Genomic DNA, 21,083 nt, shown 5'->3' on the forward strand with positions numbered 1-21,083 from the left:
AGTTTTGAAAAACATAAAAATCTGAATAAAGTTCTAACAAAGATTAGATATTAAAACCAGATCTAATAAAGACCCCTCACATATATTGCTTTCTTCTAAATTGCTTTGCTTTGGATTTTTCTTCCTTCTGCTTGGGACCTTTGGGGACTGTACTTGTATCTTCTGATGTTTCTGATACAAACACTGATGCCATTGACACCAACACGGTGTGGCACAGATCTTTCAGAAAAGGAGTCAGTGCCATTTAGGGAACTGTGAGGCAGGAGAGGTCTCTCTCCTTCCTGCCACCGACTTCCCACTCACCAGCTGATCTGATTTCTATGCCAGGGGAAGTCCACAGGGCCGTGACCCCACACAAGTGGAAGCTGCAGCAGAAGGTGAAGCCGAGGGCAATGCCTCTCTCTCCCCTCATTGCTATGCTGAGATACAGAGCCCTGAGCCTGACAAAAACCACCTCCCTCCTCCACTTCTCCCCCCTGTTCTTCACAGCCATTCAAGCAGCTCTGCTCTATTTTGGCAGCTTTACAGAGCAGAAGGAGGGGCTTTGAGAGAAGGGGAAAGGACAGGGACAGACACAGGCAGCAAAACCTGAAGCTGTATCGGCGTACGAACGTAGAGCACTTTCTCCAATAGCACTGGTGCCATTTCAGTACTATTTCTATTTATGTACATTAAGAAGTCACTGTTGCAGGGGTATCACTATCATTCATCCCAGCTGAGCTATCAGAGACCCCTGAGTGTTTTGGACAAGATGTGGGATGAAGGACTGTAGCCTTGAGAAGTTTAAGCAAGTTAATCCTGCCGCCTTATAGAAGCTCCTCAACTAGAGCCAGACACAAGGACATCTGTGGCCCTTTCTGCCTTCTCCTTGTGACAGCAGGTTCCAGACACATTTCCCCAGCGTGGAGACCCACCTGCAATGAGGGGCGTCCTCTTTGCACCGCCGGACTATGGAATCATTTCCTGGAGGCTCGGGAGTGGTCGACATGATGCTGTCATTGCGATTCCTCAGCGCTTGCTTTAAGCAAAACACCAAAAAGGTGTCAGCAAGGTTATCTGTCTGAAATGCGCTCTCATTTCTAACTCACAGCTGCATTAGCCTGTGGTCCTCCGCTCCCACACGACAGTAAGAAAAATTGATTCTGGCTGTGCAGAGTGCTGCATACAGGAGCATTCATATATTGCAGCGTCTCAGCACTGTGCACAGCTTGGGTGCTGGCACTGTACCTTTTCCTGGGACCACAGGGCTGCCTGATTTACTAAATCACTGTAACTTTACCCTTGATGTGTGCATGTGTTGCACAGCTGACATACAGGATGAAGAGGATGCAAAGCAGAACGTATGCATACTCATATATATATAAATAAGGAAGAAAAATACGTATCTCCGTACATTAAATTATTAATCTCCCAGTACAAACTAAACTTTGAATTGTAGGAGAGGGAAGACAGTGTAAATCATCTAAACATCCAACAGATATTCCAAAGAATATTCCTAACCCTGCTAAGCTTATTAAAAGTGGCAGGGAGTTCTTTCCTGGCTATTCTTGAGCATAATTTTAATTTCCTGGGGGCAGCATTTTTCACGGTGTTCTAGAAAGATGTTTTGTTCTTTGTTATTAACACTCTGCGAGAGCACTCTCTCTATCTGGTTGTCCTGCTGTGTCAGTGCTCACATATGTATAATGGAATATCTACCTTGGGAGATTACGGGGATACAGCAAGCAGGGAAGAAATGGTTTGAGTATGGTATGCAGAAATTTCCAACTGTGATCTGCACCCCTTTTCTCACTCACTGATACTTATAGACAGGAAAGGCATTAGGGAACTCAAAAAATGCTTAAAATTTTCTTAAATAAGTTACAAAGCAGCTTTGAAAGCAAATCTTTTTCTTCTAACAGTAAATGTGAAATGGCATAAGGAGACAGTGAGAGGTCATAAATACCTTTGAAACATCTTTAAATAAACATAAACCAATTCTGTTATTTTGGAAAAGGCTAATAACAGGTTCTAACAAAATGCTGGTAAAAGGATTAAGGGAGCCGCTGACAAGGGCCTTGAACGTGATCACAGCTGGGATGCTGGGGAGTGCTAATGCTAGGTTGTGAGAGCTCTGAGCTACAACAGGAGGAACAGTCTAGACAGGTCAGGGGCACGTGGAGGCTCCTTACAATCTTGCTGACTTCACAGCTGCTGATGGAGACAGAAGAACTCGTGTCCGTGCGGCCGTTGCTGGCGTCGGCCCCGTCCTCGTCCTGCGCTCTCACTGCTGCGCTCGTGGGAGACAGGGAAACACAGACAGCACAGGAAACCAGGTCAGATCACTGCCCAGACAGAGTTTGTCACAGATGTGCAACAACACTTCGGTTATCTTCCCATTTGATCTTGTTTCCCTTACCCTGTACTGGACACACTCTGTGCCCTGCAGCTCCGGTTCCCTTTCCTTTCCCATCAGCTCCCAACAATGCACACAAAGGCCCAACACCCTGGACAGACTCTGTCTCTCAACTCTGTTCTGTATGTTTTTAATAGATCTATGAATGCTGTCTGCAAATTGAAGAAGGATTGTTTCATCAATTTGTGTTTTAACTTCATCTCCTGAATCTGGCGGTCTGCAATAAGGCTGACTCACTGATCATGCTTTTTTTCACAACAAAAAATTCACAGCATGGACCAAGAAGCCTGAGATCCCTCAGCAGCTCCAGATAAAACAGTGTCAATGTCTTTGTGGACTCCTTTCCTTCCTCAGCACCTCTGATTTGTACTAGTGATGCTCATTGCCTGATACCAAACCTACTATTTAACATGGAATATCTTGGAGCAGAAACAGTGTTTCCCACCATATTTTGTAAAAAACAGGGATCCCACTGCCACACATAACAACTAAAGGAAGTGCTGCCTACAATGGTGTTTGGTTTGAGAGCAGTTTTACATAAATAAGCGGAATTAGGAGTAGTTCAAACATGACTATACAGCAACAAACTTGGTAACTTGGCAGCTGGCTGGTGGGTGGGTCAATCACCCTCCCCCAGCCTTTGCAATGCTTTAGATTTAAAATTAATTCCCTTTTGCTGAAGGACAAAAGAACTCATTAGACAATGACTTGATGAGGGCCTTTTCAGCTTGAATGATTTTTCCAACAGCAAAGGGAGAATGGTATAATGACTTCTAGTACAGATGTTACACAAATGACTTTAAAATTTTTGTAAACTTAAAGGGAAAATCAAGTAAACAGAAAATTTAGGTAAGCTATGGGATGCAGTATTTTGTGTGTCTGTGGAGTTATCTTTAGATGGAGAGGACATTCAGAGAGAACACTAGACTGCTTTATATTATGACACGGGTAACTATGAGAGAAACTGCCTATTTTACTGACTTGGACTTAGTTAAGACTTTCCCTGGTTGGCATATTTGTTAAAACAACTTAAAGAGATTAAGTGAATGAGACAAAGCAGTGGAAAAGGAATAAGAACATGGATGCTCTTTCTGACCTTGAAACTCTGATGTTTTGTTCATGCTGACAGGGGATTTAGCTCTTGGACTTATCTAAAAGAAAGAGGACAAAAATCAGCACAAATGCAGAATACTTGCCACACACTGTAAACCAGATATTTTCACCCCTTTTTTTTTTCTCCGCTGTTATGCTGCAATATATTTGCCCTCCTTTAAACAACAGGACCCCAAATTCAGAAGATATTTAGCTATTTAAATGCCATGGCAGCCATCGAGGGTTGGCTACTTGACTGCTTTGGAAAGTCTGGCCCAAATGCCTTGTAATTTCCAGATTCTGCCCAGGGAACAAAGAGACAAAAGGTGAATTGGGTGCCTTGGGACTGGTTTCAGGCAGCTATTAATACAATGGGCATCATTTTGGAGGGCGCAATGTGAAAAATGCAGCTCCGTTGCCATAAGTAATAATGACAGTCAGAGCTCAGAAAGGTTATGAAGGGCAGGGACAATTCAAACGCAGATAAAAGGAAAGGGAACCTCAAAACCCCGAATGTTAGATTTTATATTTTTTACAATTCATGAATGTAGCATTAGGTAATAGCTGTGTGAATGCAGCTAGTCAGGGAAATCATGAACCTAACCCATGCTGCCCCTTCTTCTTAGGGGAGAGGAAATTGCCATAATTTAATTCCAAATTAGACAGTTAATTTTGCTCTAGATTGTGTCCATTTCTTTCTATTTTTCCTTCCAGCTGATGTGAGCTTTTTCACCAATGCTTCTTTTTTCTCCTTCAGTGTGTGTTGGACCTTGGGCATTATGTAATTTTTTTCCCACTAATGTTAAGGAGGCAAAGAATCAATTTATTGACAATGCTCCAAGAACGTGAATGAACAGCAGAAGCAAGATGAAAACACAAAATGGGCACAAGGGACAGAAAATGGCCTATGAAGCCTGATTATATCTGCTCCTCAAGATGCAAATCACCACAGGGCAAAACCTGACAGCTCACTATCAGACACGAAACAATTCTTATCTTTACACCACAGCCCTTTCAGAGGCACGACCACAACATGTGCTATGTCTGCTAGTTCTATCAGTATCAACATATCATTCCACATATCATTCCAGCCTCACATTCAGACACACCTGGATTCCCTTCAGATTCAGTCTTCTCTTGAGACGAGCTTGATCAGGCAAGAAGAATTTGTTGTCTTCTGGAGAGTCTTCAGAAGTGGAGGAGTCATCGGCTTCCTGACCGTTGGCTTTTGGGCTGGAATTCCCGAAGGTCTGGGAGATAATGGTAATGGGTAGATTCCGTGGCAAACTCTAAAGATCACAAGGAAACACTTTACTTCTGAGACCAACTTGGTACAACTCATGACCTTTATTTAGAGTAATCTGGTTGAACATGTTGTGACTCCAGTGCCTCAGAATCTTATGCAGAACATGGTGCCAGACCCAAATCAGTAATTTAGATTATTTGTGGGGATTCCTGTTCACTGGGGCATGTTCCTCAGAAGTACTTGTAGTTTCTATCCCAGTGTAGAAAACAATTGGTTTGTTGCATTTCATTCCCTTCCATTTAAAAATCAAGCTGTGAAACTCCAGCCTTTGGGAAACCACATCCATGACAGACAACCTGAACCACACTAGAGAACAACTCACAGCATTCACATTTAGTAGGAAGAGATTATTTTTTTCAGTTAATTCATGGAGAGAATTAAAAAAGCCCCCTCTCCCTTCCACACCAGAATGTTTGTAAAAGCAAGCCTTAACCAAAGAAATCACACCTGTGTTCCTCAGCCCTACCTGGTCGAGGAAGTTGTTGTCCTTGGAGAGCCGCCGGAGTTTGCACTCCAGGTTGACAATACACGCTTCCTTCCGAACCACCTCGATCCGGAGCTCGTCATTCCTCTCCTCCAGCTCTCGGATCTGCTTCCTGTACTTATCCTTCTCGATCAGACAGTGTGAGTACTGCGTCTGAGCCTCGTCGCGCGAGCGGAACGCCTGCGGTGGGGAGGAGAAACCTCTTCGGCACCTGGGCACCAGACACTTCTCCTGCTGGGTTTGTTTGTGAGGTGTTTGGAACAGGGACTTCAGAACTGGCACCCAGTCACCAATTAACACAGCAGTAAGGAGCTGGATGTGCCACAGCAGAACCATTAAAAATTATGATGATGAGGGTGGTTCATTTACAGCTCCCTCTTGGTTGGTGGGAAAATGCTCCAGAGTGCAAATGGGGTGACTTAACACTGACATAAAGCCTTGCAGTGGCTGTTGTTAAGACCTTGGTCCTGCCTGCCAGATGCTACACAGTGGAAACAACCCAATATTATCCTATGCTTAATTACTGTAATGCAAATTCCAACAAGTAATTCTTTTAACTGCTTATTTTATAACGGTATTTTGGGCCCAATTACCCACAATTCCCCAAAGTGACACAGAAGAGATGTAGGCTTTTGCTACTGATTTCCCCCACTTTAACTGTTAGATACCTGGTCTCGCTCCTTTTCCACCTCTTCCAGTTGTATCATCACAGTGTTCATACGGTGCTTGTACATCTCACAGTCTTTTCCTAGTGTTGAGCACTTCAACTCCAAATCCTCTTTCTCCTCAAGATACTGGAAATGACACACTGTTAACCAGCACTGCTCTCAGAGGCCTTTTGGGCACCACCCTGAGACATTCCATCTCTCTCCCCTTCTGCTTCTCACCTTGTCTCTCAAGTCCTCCACGTGACGAATCTCCTCCTGGAGATTAAAGATCTTGTTGACCAACTCGTGACGATCTTCCAGTGCCTCCTTACGGTCGTGTTCCAGAATGTCCAGAATGGCTTTGTCCGAATCCGGCAAACTCCGCTTGTCAGCCTGAGGAAAGACATTGTCATGAGCCAGGCCAGGGAAACAGAAGATACCATTGCAAGGAGAGAAGTAACAGAGACAGTAACATGCAAGAGGAATAGAAAATGAACAAGGTATTGCAGTGGGAAAGCAGGAGAAGAGATAGACATCTGTTCATATTTTAAAACAGTGTCAGAAAACATAAATAAAGGCTGTCTTGCTGTCAGAATAGTCTGATGATGGAATTGTTTTACTGGTCTATTGTACTGGCTATAATTTGATCCACATTGGATGCAGTGACAATTTTTCTCTCCAAGCCCTGCATTCAAAACTTTTTTCTATTAATCAGCTCTCACTGAGCACAAAAATCACCCTTTGCCTAAGAGCAGAGCCTAAGAAAACATTCAGGGGAATTTTTAAAGCATGCACAGCCTTTGCAGGGCTGTGCTCAGAGAATATTAAACATGGCTGGAGTGGCTTGTACCATTGTTTCATTTTCTATACTGCCCAGCAATATTATTTCTTTCAGATTTAAAATTAACACGATTACCAGAACATGTTCTGACACATAAAGTGTCATCTAAAATTAACCATAAAAGGAAGATTTAAAAAGCATAAAATTGCCAGCACGGAATATGCATATTTATTTTTGAAATATCTAGATTAAACTGGAGATTTTAGGGACATTTTGGTTATCCAATATTTCTAAGCATTTCTAAAACAAACTGCTTAGAGTTTGTCTATACTTTTGCTTTGGAGTATTTCAATCCTATTTTCAGATATTTCATGATTATTTCTCTGTTCCTTTAAGTGCTATAAGATCATTTCAATTAATATAAGAGATTCCACATGGATCAGAACTCCCAGAACCTTCTACACCACACCCTTTTTCAACCTTTAAATTGGATTTGTGTTAGAACTAGGAATCATTAGGCACTGCTAGAAGCTACAGCCCTTTCTGAAAGACATTCTATTGACAATTTTTTGAGTGTCATTTTAAAATGCCACAAGCCTTTTCTAACAAAGCGCTAAGTACTCTCACAGGTACCCTAATATTTGGCTAAGCTTTTCACAGGGGAGTTCTAAATTTGCTGCATCACATTTTTCCCTGTGCAAGTTACAGCAGAGTTCTACAGGGCACCCTGGTACCCGCTGAACACCCAAGCACAGAGACCTTTATCACCCTCTGCTTCATTAAGACTGTTTGGCACAGATATGACAGTAGCCTAAAACAGGGTACACAGAGCCACTGGCAGAAATTTCTGGGCTGCATTTAGCACAGCTCTGTGGTGACAGGCTGGTACAAGGAACCACAGCAGGGCAAACCACAGAGTTGAATGCTCAGCAATTAAACAGCTGCACTCTGCACCTTGAAGGAGCCAATGTCTCCTGTACAGCTTGATTTATTAGATGACAATTTTTTTTGGAGCACTCCTCCTCCTGCACGTGTTTGTGCAAAGAGCACCACAGACAGCTGGGAGCTGTACAACCAACCTTCTGTTTATCCAAACTGCACTTATGCTTGTTGTAGCTTTGCAGGTGGAGGTTTCACCCAACACTTCCTGCACTATAACAGGAGTGTGTGTGAGTTTGAGGTGAGGAGCAGTAGCAGAGACCATGCCACTTCCTCCTGTCCATAGGTACCTGTTTCCCTGTTAGACACTCATCTCCCTGTCTCTTACTGAAAACACATGGGAGCTGTCACTGCTCTCCCAGACTCCTCCAGACATTTAGATCCCGAAGGGCAGCCTCCAAGGAAGGTTGTGAGGAGATGTGGGGGTGCCTGGACACAAAGACTGGTTGTAACCTGCTGAATCCATCCTCAGGGTAAGCAGGAGGGGCAAGCTGAAGCGTCAGGAATTTTAAACGTAGCAACCTCCTTTAATACCTGAATGATGGACTGTAACTCCTGGATTTTGGTCTTCATCATCTCATTTTCCCGCTCCAGCTCCAGAACCTGTTCCTTTTTGGGCCGGTTTTCAATGTCATTTTTCAGCTTCAAAGACTGGTTCCTCTCCAGCTTGCACTCCTCCTCCACCTTGTTCAAGCGATGCTTCAGCTGGTCAATCTGGAGCAGTGAAAAGGAGAAATAGGAAAGGAAAAGATTGCTCTGATAACACTCTCACTTCCAGGTGAAAACATACTGTCATAGATGAAAAGATATCTTAAACTGTGAATGCTAACAAAAAGCAGACAATTGGGTGTATGGGAATGTGTATTGAATGTCCACAACTGAACTGTTGAACTCTCAAAGCACAGACCTGCTACTTGCCAGCTACAGCTGGTATGGGCTGCTTGTGAATTTTTAGAACACCTGGACTAAAGAAAAAAAAAAGTGGCACATCCTCAATCCTCCCATGAATAAAGAGATATGAAACAGAACTAACACTTAGGAGGCTGACCACGCACTGAGCTTTTTGCACAGGAAAAACAAGAGCTTTGAGTTCTGGATAGGAAAGAAGGGTTCCCAAAAAATAAAAAGTGATGTCTTATGTAAAATATTTGATATCATGGGTTCAAAGTTAAAATGCAGCATCCACTATGGGTAGTTGTTTACTCCATCTCATCTGTCACGCACACGCACAAGCATGAATTCTATGGCACTTCAAGCACTTCTCTGTATTTCCTAAATTACCTCAACCTGTTCCAATGCTCTATGTGAGACTTTTTGAATAGACCTCCAGCAAAACTGGACAACTGATAACAGTAATACCAAGATATTACTGAGCCTCAAAAGCTAAAATTATGTTTTTAGCAAACAATTATGTCTTCTAAATTTTATTTTTATTTCTGTTCTGCTCATCCATTGCAAGTATGTAAATTATCTGCTATTAATACACATCACTGCAGTTGGCATTTCTGTACAGTCATGCCTCTAATCATCTGGGTAAGCACAGCAAATGAGAGCTCTGCACCTTTCTGTTGTCAGAGAAGGTCTTGTTTTGTCAGATGCCACTGGCACCCTCCACTGCTGCTCCTGACTGAAGCCCCTCAGAGCATTTCTCTCACCTCTAACTGGAGGTCTCGGCTCCTTATCACGGCCATGCTCTTCTCGTCACTCAGCTGGGCGTATCTCATGGCCAGATTGTAGTTCTCATCCTTCACCTTCACCAGCTCGTCGTTGTAGTTGTTCCTCTCCTCCTTCATCTTGTTGTACCTCTCCTGGAAGGTCAGCAGCTCTATCTTGTTCAGTTTGAGCTGCTTTCGCTCGTCCTCCAGCTGCCGAGACTTGGCCAGGAGTTCGCAGCGCTGCACGTCCTTCGTCTTCACTTGCTGCTGGAGCTTAATGATCTCATTCATTAGGAAATGGGTAAGGCCTTCGTGTCCCTCCTCCACTGAAAGTGTTTGAACAGCTTGTCAACGTCTAGTAAAGCATCTTATTTAGTTATTTTATTAATAAGGTAATAAGTAGGATCAGCAGAACTGAGAAACAAACGGCCCAGAGTATGCACAGAGGGGCAGAATTTGCACAAATTCATACACATTTGTATATCTAACTGGGAACAGTACAAATGTTCCACAGCACACTGCTACCAGAATCACAATATAGGCACATACAGCTTGTCTGGATAGAAGATGAAGCCTTTACATTTGTCCTGTTTCGACTGAGCCTGTGGAAACAGCACAAACATTGTAAAATGAATCTATACGATTACAATTAATGCAAATGCCTTAAATGTGCTGTCCACAGTTCCAGTGTTCCTTCCTCTTGGGATTTCTGGTAATGCCTGTCATTCAATTTGAAGCTCTTCAGCTCTTTTCAAACAGCTGATATGTCCCTTCTCTTTATATATTACCTGTTGCTATCATGTTTTGCTTTGAAGGGGATTGAAAAACTGCAGAATGCTACAACAAGATTAGCTTTTATTTCCATTTCCTGCCTGAAAAAAACAAACTCAGTTTCCAAAACAGTCTTTATTTCAACAGGCTCCTCCGTGATTGATTCTACTCACCAACAATAGTGGAAAATCTCCGTGTAGGTTCTTTCCCTGTTACCAGTTTGTAGAGCTCAGGGTAGTAGAACTCCAGGCTCTCTAAGAAAACCACGTAGCCCCTTTGGCCCTTGGTGTGGAGGATGTCCAGCAGTCGGCCTAAGGACAGACAGAGAGGTGACACATCAGCACCATCAGCAAGTACCATATCCCTGAAGTCAACTCTGCTTAAGGTTCATCTCTGCCACAGCAATGGGCTGAGCAAAATCTGGCTGATTAACTGAGTTCAGCTGAACTCATAAAGCAATGGCTCCAATTCCTTATGTTTGTGGTGATGGTTATTCTGAAGGAGTGCTGGCAAACTGATCTCTGGAACAGAGATTTCAAAAGACTCATTATTCAGTAGAGCCTTTACAGGCAAGGATGGCAAGTCCTTCAAATCACAAGGTACAGCAAGATAGCTGGAGAGCTACTCCTGGAATGGCACTGGCTGCTGCTCTGTATTAACTGAAATATTTGCCAAGGCTTTGATGGGAACATGAACCCCAAGAGCTCCAGTCTGCACAGCACTGCAAAGAGTCTTTGTTACCAAAATAGCAGCAGCAGAATCCCTCCCTATATTAAATCTTCCACAAACGAGATATAGGGTTTCCATTTGATAATCTGTAACTGGATGGAGGCTCCCTCCAGGCTTAGCAAAGCAATGCCGTTCACAAAGGGATGCAGATGCAGCCATTCACCAAATAATTACCTGCTCTGTTAATTTTGGAGGGCAGCATAAGTGAGTTGAGCACCTCATCCTCGTCCTGCTCGTCGATGACCTTGCACTGCCGCAGGTAGGGGGTCAGTTTGGCCGGGTTGATGTACCGGCTCAGCATGTGCCGGTTGCATTCCACGTTCTCCCACAAAGCCTCCTCCTCATCCTTCAGTGTCTCCAGGCAGTCGTCCATCTCTGGCTCTCCTCCTTAACAAGGGAAACAATTGGCAAATGAACACCAAACAGGACAACTTCAACCCCAGCACTTTTTTTGTGCTTCCATGTCCTATAGGATGAGCTTGGAACCATCCCCGACTAATACTGAAACTGTTTGAAGTGAAGTGCAGCCTGTCCACAGCTCGTCTGGGGAGTGGCAGTTCACAGAAGTGCTGTCTCCAGTCTATGAACTATTGCTCCTCGCTCTCCAGTGATGGAGCTGCACTCAGCCAACCCCATGAAGGTCTCTGCAAGTCAGAGAACCCCTCTGCTCAACGGGAGCAATGGCAAAGGGCACCGTGCAAGGCAGGAAGGGAATGAACCTGCAGAGCTCTGAGCAAAGACAAACACTTGCTGCAGGCAAGGAAGGCTTTTATCCTCCCCTCCTTTGCTCCTCCCAACTGTACCCATGTGAACCTGCATATATGTGATGAGCCAACACCTGTAAATGGCTGCACACAAGGAGAGTTAACTCATGAGCAGGCAGCTCTGCAGCCGGGTTGGGATGGTCTGAGGGGTGTGAGTGCAGGCACCTGTGAGCTCAGACCTTGCCTTTCCCCTGTGAGTGGGTAGGTATGAGCATTGCATCACTGCAGGCTGAAAATGTTCTTGACTCATGCAAATGTTGTCACATGATTTCTGAGTGCTTGATAAGCAATTTCCTGCCAACTCCTAATTTGTACCCACCTCATCAGAGAAGGTTACAAGGCAGGCAACACTGAGGCAAGAGAACTTGTACTGAAGTTAGAACTAAAGAAACTTTGCAAAAAAAAAAAACAAACCAAAAAAAACCACAAAAACTTTCCTTCTTTATTCTGTAATAAATGTTAACCTTTAAACAAATCCTATTTTTGCATTCTAACTTTCACAGGACCTTGTGATCCAGGTGGCACACAGAACACAAGCTTCTATATCAAGTTATGTTACCCCATCAGAGACTGTGGTGAAACAAGAATGTGCAGTTCTTGGGTCATAGGAGAGGAGAGCTGTGCTTTATGAGGCTTTGCTGGTAATCAGTAACTAAAGACCTCAAAAGCAACATGTTTTTCTCAGCTTCCAGCTTCAGGAACTGCACAGCAGCCTGTGTTACACTGAGCATCCCTGGGCAAAATCAGCTTGTAAACTGTAAAGCCAAGGGCTCATTCTGAAAACTAAAGCCAAAAGTGCTAATCTGCTAAATAGTGTGTTTGTCAGTGTTCTTGCATGATGAAATATAGAATATTCCTAAAAAAAAAAAATAAAGCATGCTCTCTTCTTAATGCTTTTAAAAGCTTCCCCGATTTGTCAAAAATCATAGTCTGGGTTTCAATATCCCTATGAGAAAAGTTTGGATGGGTTCTTCATAGTATGGACAGCTTAGAGAAGAATTGCCAGGAGCTCTGCTCTTCTCCTGTACTCCAGCAGCTTTCCCAGAGTTCTTTCCATTGCAGTTTCACATTTTGGGAACCACTTATTCTGCATTTGCTCTGTAGATTCATGACTCCAGTGGCTGCTATTAAATGTTCTGGGAGAGACAATGGTCCTCAGAGGGTGAAGAAGACCAGGGCTGCTCAGTGGGATCCAGAATCATGGGGGCATGGCTGTAGCTGTGGGAAAAACCTCCCTGGTCTTATGAACTCCACACAAGTTGCATGAAATTCTCACTGAAAGCCACAGTATTTATGCAGACTAAAGATGACACTGCAGGAACAATCATAATAAAGGTAAAACAACAGGAAAAAAAGCTTTCTAAAGCTGGTAGCAGTGGGAGGAATGCTGAAGGTGAAAGAGCCTCATCTGAAGTCCACACACATTTTCATGAACCTCACTCTCCACCACTTATTCTGGAAGTAACTGTATTTCACTTCAAAGGTGAATTTAACAAACACCACATAATTGGAGAAGGTGAACTTTTGGGAGTAGAAGGCAGTGAAGCAGAAGGTCGCACAGTACCTCAGTCATCTCACAGCCACAGCCACCTTCTGCAGCTAAAAAAAGGAGTGTGGCAGGCCCTTTAATTCTGGAGTGCAGCAGGGAGCTCACAGATGGACCTCAGAGTGCAAAGGAAGCACTTGCCTGAATTCCATAAAATGCAAGATATCCTGTAATCTGCTGCACTGAACCAGAAATTATTGCACACTGTCAGCAGTTCCCTCAGGACATTAGTAAGGGATTTCTCCATTAAATGATTCCAAGAAGAGTTCACTCATCAGTGTAATTCTCAACATGAACACGCTTTTTTTTTTACCTGACATTAAAAATACCTTTATCAAATAGTCCCTCGTGTATGGGCATAATACATCCATACTGTTATTTTGGGGACATAATGTTTAATGGGAAAGTAATAAGTATATTGCATGAGTGGCTAAGAATTCTAAAAGGAGATTTCTGGTAGCAAACTCCTGTTAAACACAGTCTATGATCAGGAGCAAGCCCTGAGAAATGACATTTAGTGGAGTGGTCCTTCACTGCCCTGTAGGAATATCAGAATCTTCCTTTTACTTTCTTCTCTGGAGTTCCACCTTGGAAATGCCAGAAGGACAGCTGAGCTCTGTCCTAACTCCCTGTGCTGTTCATCCCCTGCCAGGGAGGTGTAAGAGGGATCACTCCTCTCTCTCGTAGAGCTTTAGGCATTGCCTTTGTTGTGTTTCTTTGGCCAGGCTGGTACACAACCCCCACATAACTCCACTGTCCTGTGGAGCCACTCCAGAGAAAATAGCCATGGACAGCTGATATTAGTGCAGCACCCCTCTTAATGAGCAAATAGTTATCTGATTTAGTATTTAATATAATACTGAATAGGAAGCAAAATGTTTGCTATTGGTGGGAATTTTGGTGTGCTGGTCAAAAACCCACATGTAACAACTAAAACTCAGTGGGAAACCAATAAAGGTTTTGTATTACTGGCTTTAATTTCAAAAGTTTTTCAGCAGCACATGCATTTTTTAGGCATTTAAAGGCCCTTATTCCCTTATTCTGTCCTTTGTTCATATGATGATATTGCAGAAAACTTGTTTTCACTTATAAAATTAAAAATGACAGATTTAATTTTTTTTTTCAAATGTGTAATCACTTATTTAACCTGATTTTTATCATCATTGTCTACTTTCTGATTCCAACACCTCTTGAGCTGTAACCTAACACATTCAGGAGTTGTGATATGTCATAGAAATACTATGGCATCCATTACAAATCACAGGTGTGAAGTCACAGACTTGGACTGACTTCAACAGGCATTAACCAAAAAGAAATCAGAATCACCACAGCAGTTAAAAAATTGTTCTCCTGCTGCTCCTTTCGGTAGTTAGTACACAAAATTGCTTTTAACTGCAGGAGAGCTTAATCCAGTAATAATCTCAGCTAGTTCCATCTATTTCAGAGGTCTCTGTAGACACAGACAAAAGAGAGAATCCCTTTTTACATTAAAAGGAACACTCTGCTTCCTTGTCTCCTTTTCTCTCCAAGGGACTATCCCTCTCCTGTTACACACAAATGAATTGTTCTATGTGTTTGCTATTTTTTTCTGTTATATTTTTCAGCAGAACAAATCACCTTGCAGCTGAAGCTGCTCCCTGTTCTCACTCAGACTCCACACCCTCATATGTCAGTGACACTCTCTGCTGATCAAGGGAATAAAGCCTGCAGGCTTCAGACCCAGGGGTTCTATAAAGTCCTCATCATCAGGTCACATCTAAAGCTTCTTTTTTTTTTTTTTTTTTTTTTTTCATGGTTTGTTTCGTGATGGTGCAGAAATTAACCCTTCAGCCGTTTAATTATCTGCATCCCCCTGCTCTGAATTCCTGTCAGCCTGTCAATACCGAGGAATCCCCGTGCAGCAGACTGCAGATGCAGGTTGCAGCTCGGGTTTCTGATTTCCTGATATCTCCTTTGTGGAATATGAAAAAAAAAAAAAAAGGGTTTTGTCCTCGTGCTGAGAAGCAGGAGGAAGTTTACTTTGGAACGGGTAATCAACTGGAGAGTTTTGGACTTCTGCGTTTGTCACAGATGTTCACAGACTGGCAGAATTTAAAAAGAAACCACAGCACACAAAATGCTTTGCAAATCATACATTAATAAGAATAGAAGTTTATGGCAAATACTAAATATGTGTATATAAACCAGGAAAGAATGACATATAAGTCATCACACTTTAAACCAAAAATAAAGATGAAAATAACACTCTAAACCTCAGCATTTTGAGGGTGTTGTATTACACCCTCTCCCTCTGCACATCTCTAGATTCCATGGGGCAATGCCCTTTCTCCCTCAAGTTTGTACAGCACCTCACATGACAAAGTATAACAATTGGGTGATTTTCTCAAAAGCTGCTTGTGTGGATGTGTGCAGATTTGCAGCATCAGAGAACCACAAAACCACAAAGGGATTTAGAGCTATTTTTACTTTTAGAGGAAAGTCACAGTTTAAAGTGTGATAAGGAAATTATATTCCTTTGCTTCAGGACAGGAGAGCTCTGTGTGCCCTGCGGGCTTTCCAAAACGCTGAATACCAGCAGTTTCCAATTATTTTGGTGGCACTGCTGGATGTTCTGTGGTACTGAAAACCACTTTTAAAAGGCTTAAACGTTGATAAAAAAGACTAAATTTGCTTACCTATACTTGTAATTTTTTTCAATGCAGGTGTCTACACCTGGGCTCCCAAAGGAGAGGAGACAGTGTCTTCACCTGCCTTTAGGAATTTGCACTTTGTATTCATTCTTTCTACCTCAGTGTCCCCACCTGAAAACAAGGCTGGTAATAGGTATGTTTATGACAAGGTAGGACTTGGAAATTAGTGATTGCAAAGCACATGGAACCACCAAGATGGAAAGGCCCCAGAAGAACATTTATTATTAGTGAAATTTTATTAGTTTATACTTTGCAGGCCCCAGAACACTTTCTGAAGCCACAGCACTGCTGGATGAGCTAGGCTGTATTTCTGTTTTGGGTCACAGTGTATATGGAAAGAACCATTCTGTCTATCTCAGAACCCCTTCTTTATAGAAAATATTCAACCAGCTTACTTATTTCAACAAAATACATAAAAGAAAAAATATAGAATAAGAGATACCAAAGTAATAGAAGAGCAGGAGGCTTTAAACACGAAATAGGATTATTTTTGCACAAAAGTATCCTATTCAATTCCATTGAGTCAATCTTCCTGTTACACACAGCCTACAAAAGAAACCCCAAACACCAGCAGAGCTGCAAGGCTTCAGTGAGGTGAAGCCAGATGAGAGCCACAGTAATGAACAGTACTCCCATTTTTTGAACAGAAGAGAGATAGAAGTAACCAAAACCAACTCTCTTAACTGGTTCAGAGAGCTCTGGAGGCATATTCATCTGGCTTCAGAGGACAGAAGGAAAATTCCCTTTATTTTCATAACTATAAGCTCAACAACCAAGTGAGAGAAAAAAAAAGAAGAATTTTATCATGTTACTCTCATTCAGTATCTCTGCTCTCTGATGAAAAAAAGGAAGCAATGGAATAAATCAGAGATTTGTGTCTAATCAACTATTCCTGTCCTAACAGAAGGGGGCCAGAAGAATTAATACTCTAGGAACTCTCTTTAATTATCTCTTTCTTTGTCTTTATTTACTTTCCTAGGAACAGATCCATATAAAACTCTGTCTCAGAAAAATAAAGGAAAGGGTAACACATACATAAAGCAGGGATCAGTTATTAGTATTGTTAGTCAGGACACCCAACAGTTTGCTCAGTATCACCTAAACCAGAAAACACTGTGTGCAACAAAGACAGACAAGTTCTCAATATTGCAGGCTAATACTGCCTAAGAGATGAACAATCCTGGCACTGAATTCCACACTGACTACATTGAGCTTTTGCCTGTTCTGAAATTGCAAACTAAATTCTTTACAATACCTATCACTTTCTGCAGGAAAAAACTATTTACACATCAATAATGCTGTTCTTCCCAACGAAACATCGTTGAAAAGACCCTAATCAGTGCAGTAAAACTTATTAGGACTCTGTAATGATTTCTATTCATAAAAGACTGAGATCTGTGCTTTCCCATTTTGCACTCCACCTGCTGAGAGTGTCTAGTCTACATCTTCCTCAAGTCTGGCAGCTTCAGAGCCTCAGAGTTCCTATCATCTGATCTGGGAGGAAGGAAATGACTCATTTTGCCTCAATGGCGAACCCACAGCAGGTTGTGCTGCCTCCAACATGCAGCACTCAATCAGGTGTGGTTGTAGAGCACTTATTATCAACAATAAACAAAGAGGATGGAAAAATACTCCTCTACAAATATGGTTAAATGATGTTTTGACAACTGTCACTTTTCTGTGTGTCACTATTTCCTACATACAGTGAAGCTGTTTTACCTCCAGCAATAACACCCTGTCTAAGCACTACTGATAGAGGAGCAATTTTGGGGGGTGGATCCATCTCACCAGTTTGAATTAGGCAGGTGTTTTAATTTAGAAACCTAGTTCCTCTCTAGTGAATGCCAAATGCTCTGTTCAAAACATCCTTCCATCATTTTATACTCCCACCTTGGAATGCCCTCTGAAGGTTGGTTTCAAGCCACTCCTGGTCACTGGGTTCCTCCAGGGCCTACGGAGAGAGATTTGACCCTTCTGATGTCAATACTTACACTGGTGATTAGATGGAAATTACTCTGTTCTCACATATTGTTTGAGAATCTGACTCCCAGGTTTCAGAAACTGCCAGTGATACCATTTCAGTGACAATACATGTGAAATTAAATGAGAAATGAGAGAGATGAGCGACGAGAGATGGAGATAAAAAGTGAAGAGGGGAGAAAAAGACAAGATTGGAGGATGAAAAATGGTGAGGTCAAGGGGAAAGGAAATATAAAAGGCGAGCAGGAAAAGAAAAAGAAAGTTAGAAAGAGGGGGACTCAGAATGAAAGTGAGGAACACAAGTGACACAGAGATGGGAACGGGAAAGGCTTAGTAAAGGCAAAGGCAAGGAACGTGGGGTGTAAAGCAAATGAAGGAATAAGTAGGGAAGGACCTGCCACACATTAGAAATCAGTGTTACTTCTGAGCATGCAAATCAAGATAATGGAAAAATAATTAAAAAAAATAATTTACCACAGGACTTCAGTGCATCTTTTTTAAAGGATTTGCAAAGCAGCAGTGGAGAGTGAGCACCTGACATTTAACAAATGCTGTAATCTGCACATGCTCCATCCTGCTCTGCATGATGATGAGGAGGGCAACAGCAATTGCTGTGCTGACAGTGGACAAATATGTTTATAGAGCTGGCCCTCTGTTCTGGAGCATCAGCTACTGGCACAAGCATTTCCTTCCAACTAATGTGTGCTGAAAGCCAAGATCTGAGGAAGAAGCTGCCATCCTCAGGCTGCAGAGGGCTCATGACAGTGCTGGCCCAACAAACGCCTCAGGAGTCGATACCAGGTCCCAGGTCCATTTTTCCTTGAGACTGACTCACTCTGTTTTTACAACTGATAATGAGATTCTCACCAGCTCAGGAGGAGGAGGAAGAGGCACAGCTGGGGGCAAGCACACAGTCCTGGGTGCTTGGGAGGAACTCTGAATTAAAAATTCAAGTTGCCCAAAGGTGCAAATGGCTCTGATGACCTCAGGTCCTGCTAAAATGTGTGCTTGCATTACAAACCCCAGCACATTCTGTGGTACAGAGAGCCAGTGTTGGGAGGGATTTATTTCCATGGACTGAGCTACATAAGAACCTGGTGAGGACAAAGGTTCATTATTTGATATGTACCCTTGCACAGCCAGCCTGATTCTTATCGGTGTTATTAACACTTCACTTCTATTAACACAAGTAACATAAAGCAGGAATAGAGAAAGGAGTGTAGCTCTGCCAAACAAACTCCTACTTAGTCCGTTTCTTAAAAAAGCTGCCACTTTCTGCAAACTCTTCTATTACACAACTTAAAAAAAAATAACAAAAAAATCCTCAGAGAAGAACATATTCCACACAGTCAGATAATGACTCTTTGCAGGTGATATTCTTGTCTCCAAACAGTCAAAGGATAACGCAGAACATGTTCCAGGAGAGGACTGCACTCTGGTTTAACAACCTCCAAATTCAGAAACAACTGACAGTAAATGTGTAGGCCATTCTTAAAACAGAAAAGGTCACACTCCAGTCTTGAATACTGCCAGATAATCTCACTGTGATTCACCATGGCCCAATAAAGTTTGAAAATAATATTTCATATAGCAAGCTTTATAACATGGCAGGAAAATAAGATAGAACTCTACATGAAGAATCATAGAAACTCCTGAGTTGGAATGGACCCACAAGGATCATCGTGTCCAACCGCTGGCCCTGCACAGGACAACCCAAAGATCACACCACGAGCTTGAGGTTGTTGTCCAAATGCTTCTTGAAATCTGTCAGGGTGTGACCACTTCCCTTGGGAGCCTGTTCCAGTGCCCAACCACCCTCTGGTGAAGAACCTTTTCCTAATAGCCAGGTAAGCCTCCCCTGTCAGTGCTTCATGCTGTTAAAGAATCCTACAGTTAGTCAAAATACACAAAATATAAAAAAAGAACAAATAAGAAGCCAACTCTCATAACCTTCATATTAAGATCAACCTTAACAAACTACTCCAAACACATGAAAAACAACCCACATGCAAACTGTTCACTGACTTGTAAGAGCACTGATTGTGATGAGAATATGCTTCAGTTAAATATCTTAAATGCACTGTGCAAAGGTATAATTTTATGTAAAAGCACAGCTTCATGTACAGACAACAGATATGTCCATCTTATTCCTTTTTGTGACCCGTCGGTAACTATTACTTTAAAACAGACTCTAATTTCAAAGAACAGGCCGCTCTCTTGCACATGCAGCTCCGCTGAAGCTTGAACAACAACAAACATACCAATATAACAAATACCTGTAGCCTTTCCACCTCAAAGTCACTGGAAGAAGTAAATTTCACTCCTAGTCACAGTCTGCCATGGTCCTTGATGCTCTACTCATTGACCAAATCCTTGCAGGTTTGCTTAAATCTTCATGAACATCTCAGCCAGCTGTGCTCAACACACACAGAGGAAAACTGGAGGCTGTTTGACAAGAAAAAGTCTACAAGAGATCACAGCAGCCTGGCCTGGGAAGGGCAAACCCTCACCAGGAATCAGAAGGAGCTCTGGAAATTAGAATTTTCCTTTCACATGGAAAGGTTGTACTTGTTTTATGGATAGGTTGTTCCCACCTATGCTTGCTGGTCACCTCGTCTTCCCCTTGCTCTGTGTCCTCTCTCTTTCTGCACCAGTGTTGTGGGACTGTGTCACGTAGCCCCGGAAACACAACACCCACCATCCCCTCTCTCAAGCCTCCTGTCTATAAATAGCAGACAGAAAGGTTCTGGGGGCTGCCTTACTTCCCTTTTCTTCTGAACAGAGGGTGTGGGTAACTTTCAAACACGACACCCCCGCAGAGGAAAGTCTTAGAGGAAGTGCTGTCCCAGCCACAGAGCTGCCTGCTCTGCATGGAGCAGGAAGGGCCTGAGGAGCTCCTCAAACAGGTCCCTTTTTCCTGCAGGTAGCACAGTTGGGTTTTCTCAGCCATGCCATGTCACCAAAGAAACCTCACCATAAGGCTGCAATTAAGAGCAGGAAAGCAATCCCTGGAAAAGAGAGAGACAATTCCCTCTCCGTCCTGCAGGAAGGCTCCTGTAAGTCACTTCTGCAGCAATTTAAAGCAAAAATTGTCTGGTTTCACATTGTCTCTACATTATTTCTGCAGTGGTAATGTCTCCATGACCTTGTCTTGCTGTCTTGGGGAAGAGATAATACCAAATACTTGTCAATTCTATATTTTCTACCTTCAAAGCATTGCAAGGAGGAATTAAGCATCTTCTGTTGCTCTCTCCATAGCTAAGCCCTTTGCTCTGGTGATAGAGAATAAAATATTGTAAAGCTT

At 42.6% G+C, this 21,083-nt stretch overlaps 1 protein-coding gene and 1 long non-coding RNA gene across 2 annotated transcripts in view; one reads left to right on the top strand and one right to left on the bottom strand.

Annotated features, from left to right (window-relative positions):
- CARD11 (caspase recruitment domain family member 11) overlaps window positions 1–21,083 on the bottom strand; it is a 43,570-nt gene that overhangs the window by 11,919 nt on the left and 10,568 nt on the right. Inside the window, exons 2-12 of the mRNA XM_027738494.2 lie at window positions 10,974–11,186; window positions 10,244–10,381; window positions 9,300–9,625; window positions 8,179–8,358; window positions 6,165–6,317; window positions 5,946–6,071; window positions 5,260–5,457; window positions 4,597–4,776; window positions 3,492–3,546; window positions 2,172–2,269; window positions 915–1,018 (exon numbers count right to left, since the gene is read on the bottom strand). Of these exons, the coding sequence (XP_027594295.1) occupies window positions 915–1,018; window positions 2,172–2,269; window positions 3,492–3,546; window positions 4,597–4,776; window positions 5,260–5,457; window positions 5,946–6,071; window positions 6,165–6,317; window positions 8,179–8,358; window positions 9,300–9,625; window positions 10,244–10,381; window positions 10,974–11,186 (1,771 nt within the window). The remainder of the gene's footprint in view (window positions 1–914; window positions 1,019–2,171; window positions 2,270–3,491; window positions 3,547–4,596; window positions 4,777–5,259; window positions 5,458–5,945; window positions 6,072–6,164; window positions 6,318–8,178; window positions 8,359–9,299; window positions 9,626–10,243; window positions 10,382–10,973; window positions 11,187–21,083) is intronic.
- Window positions 2,284–2,724, top strand: LOC120323698. The gene is made up of 2 exons (XR_005564438.1): window positions 2,284–2,315; window positions 2,533–2,724. It is a non-coding gene; the product is annotated as an uncharacterized LOC120323698 (long non-coding RNA).

This window comes from Pipra filicauda, unplaced genomic scaffold (genome assembly GCF_003945595.2).
Source record: "Pipra filicauda isolate LSUMZ 115617 unplaced genomic scaffold, ASM394559v2 scaffold31_size4109673_pilon, whole genome shotgun sequence".
Taxonomy (NCBI): Eukaryota; Metazoa; Chordata; class Aves; order Passeriformes; family Pipridae; genus Pipra; species Pipra filicauda.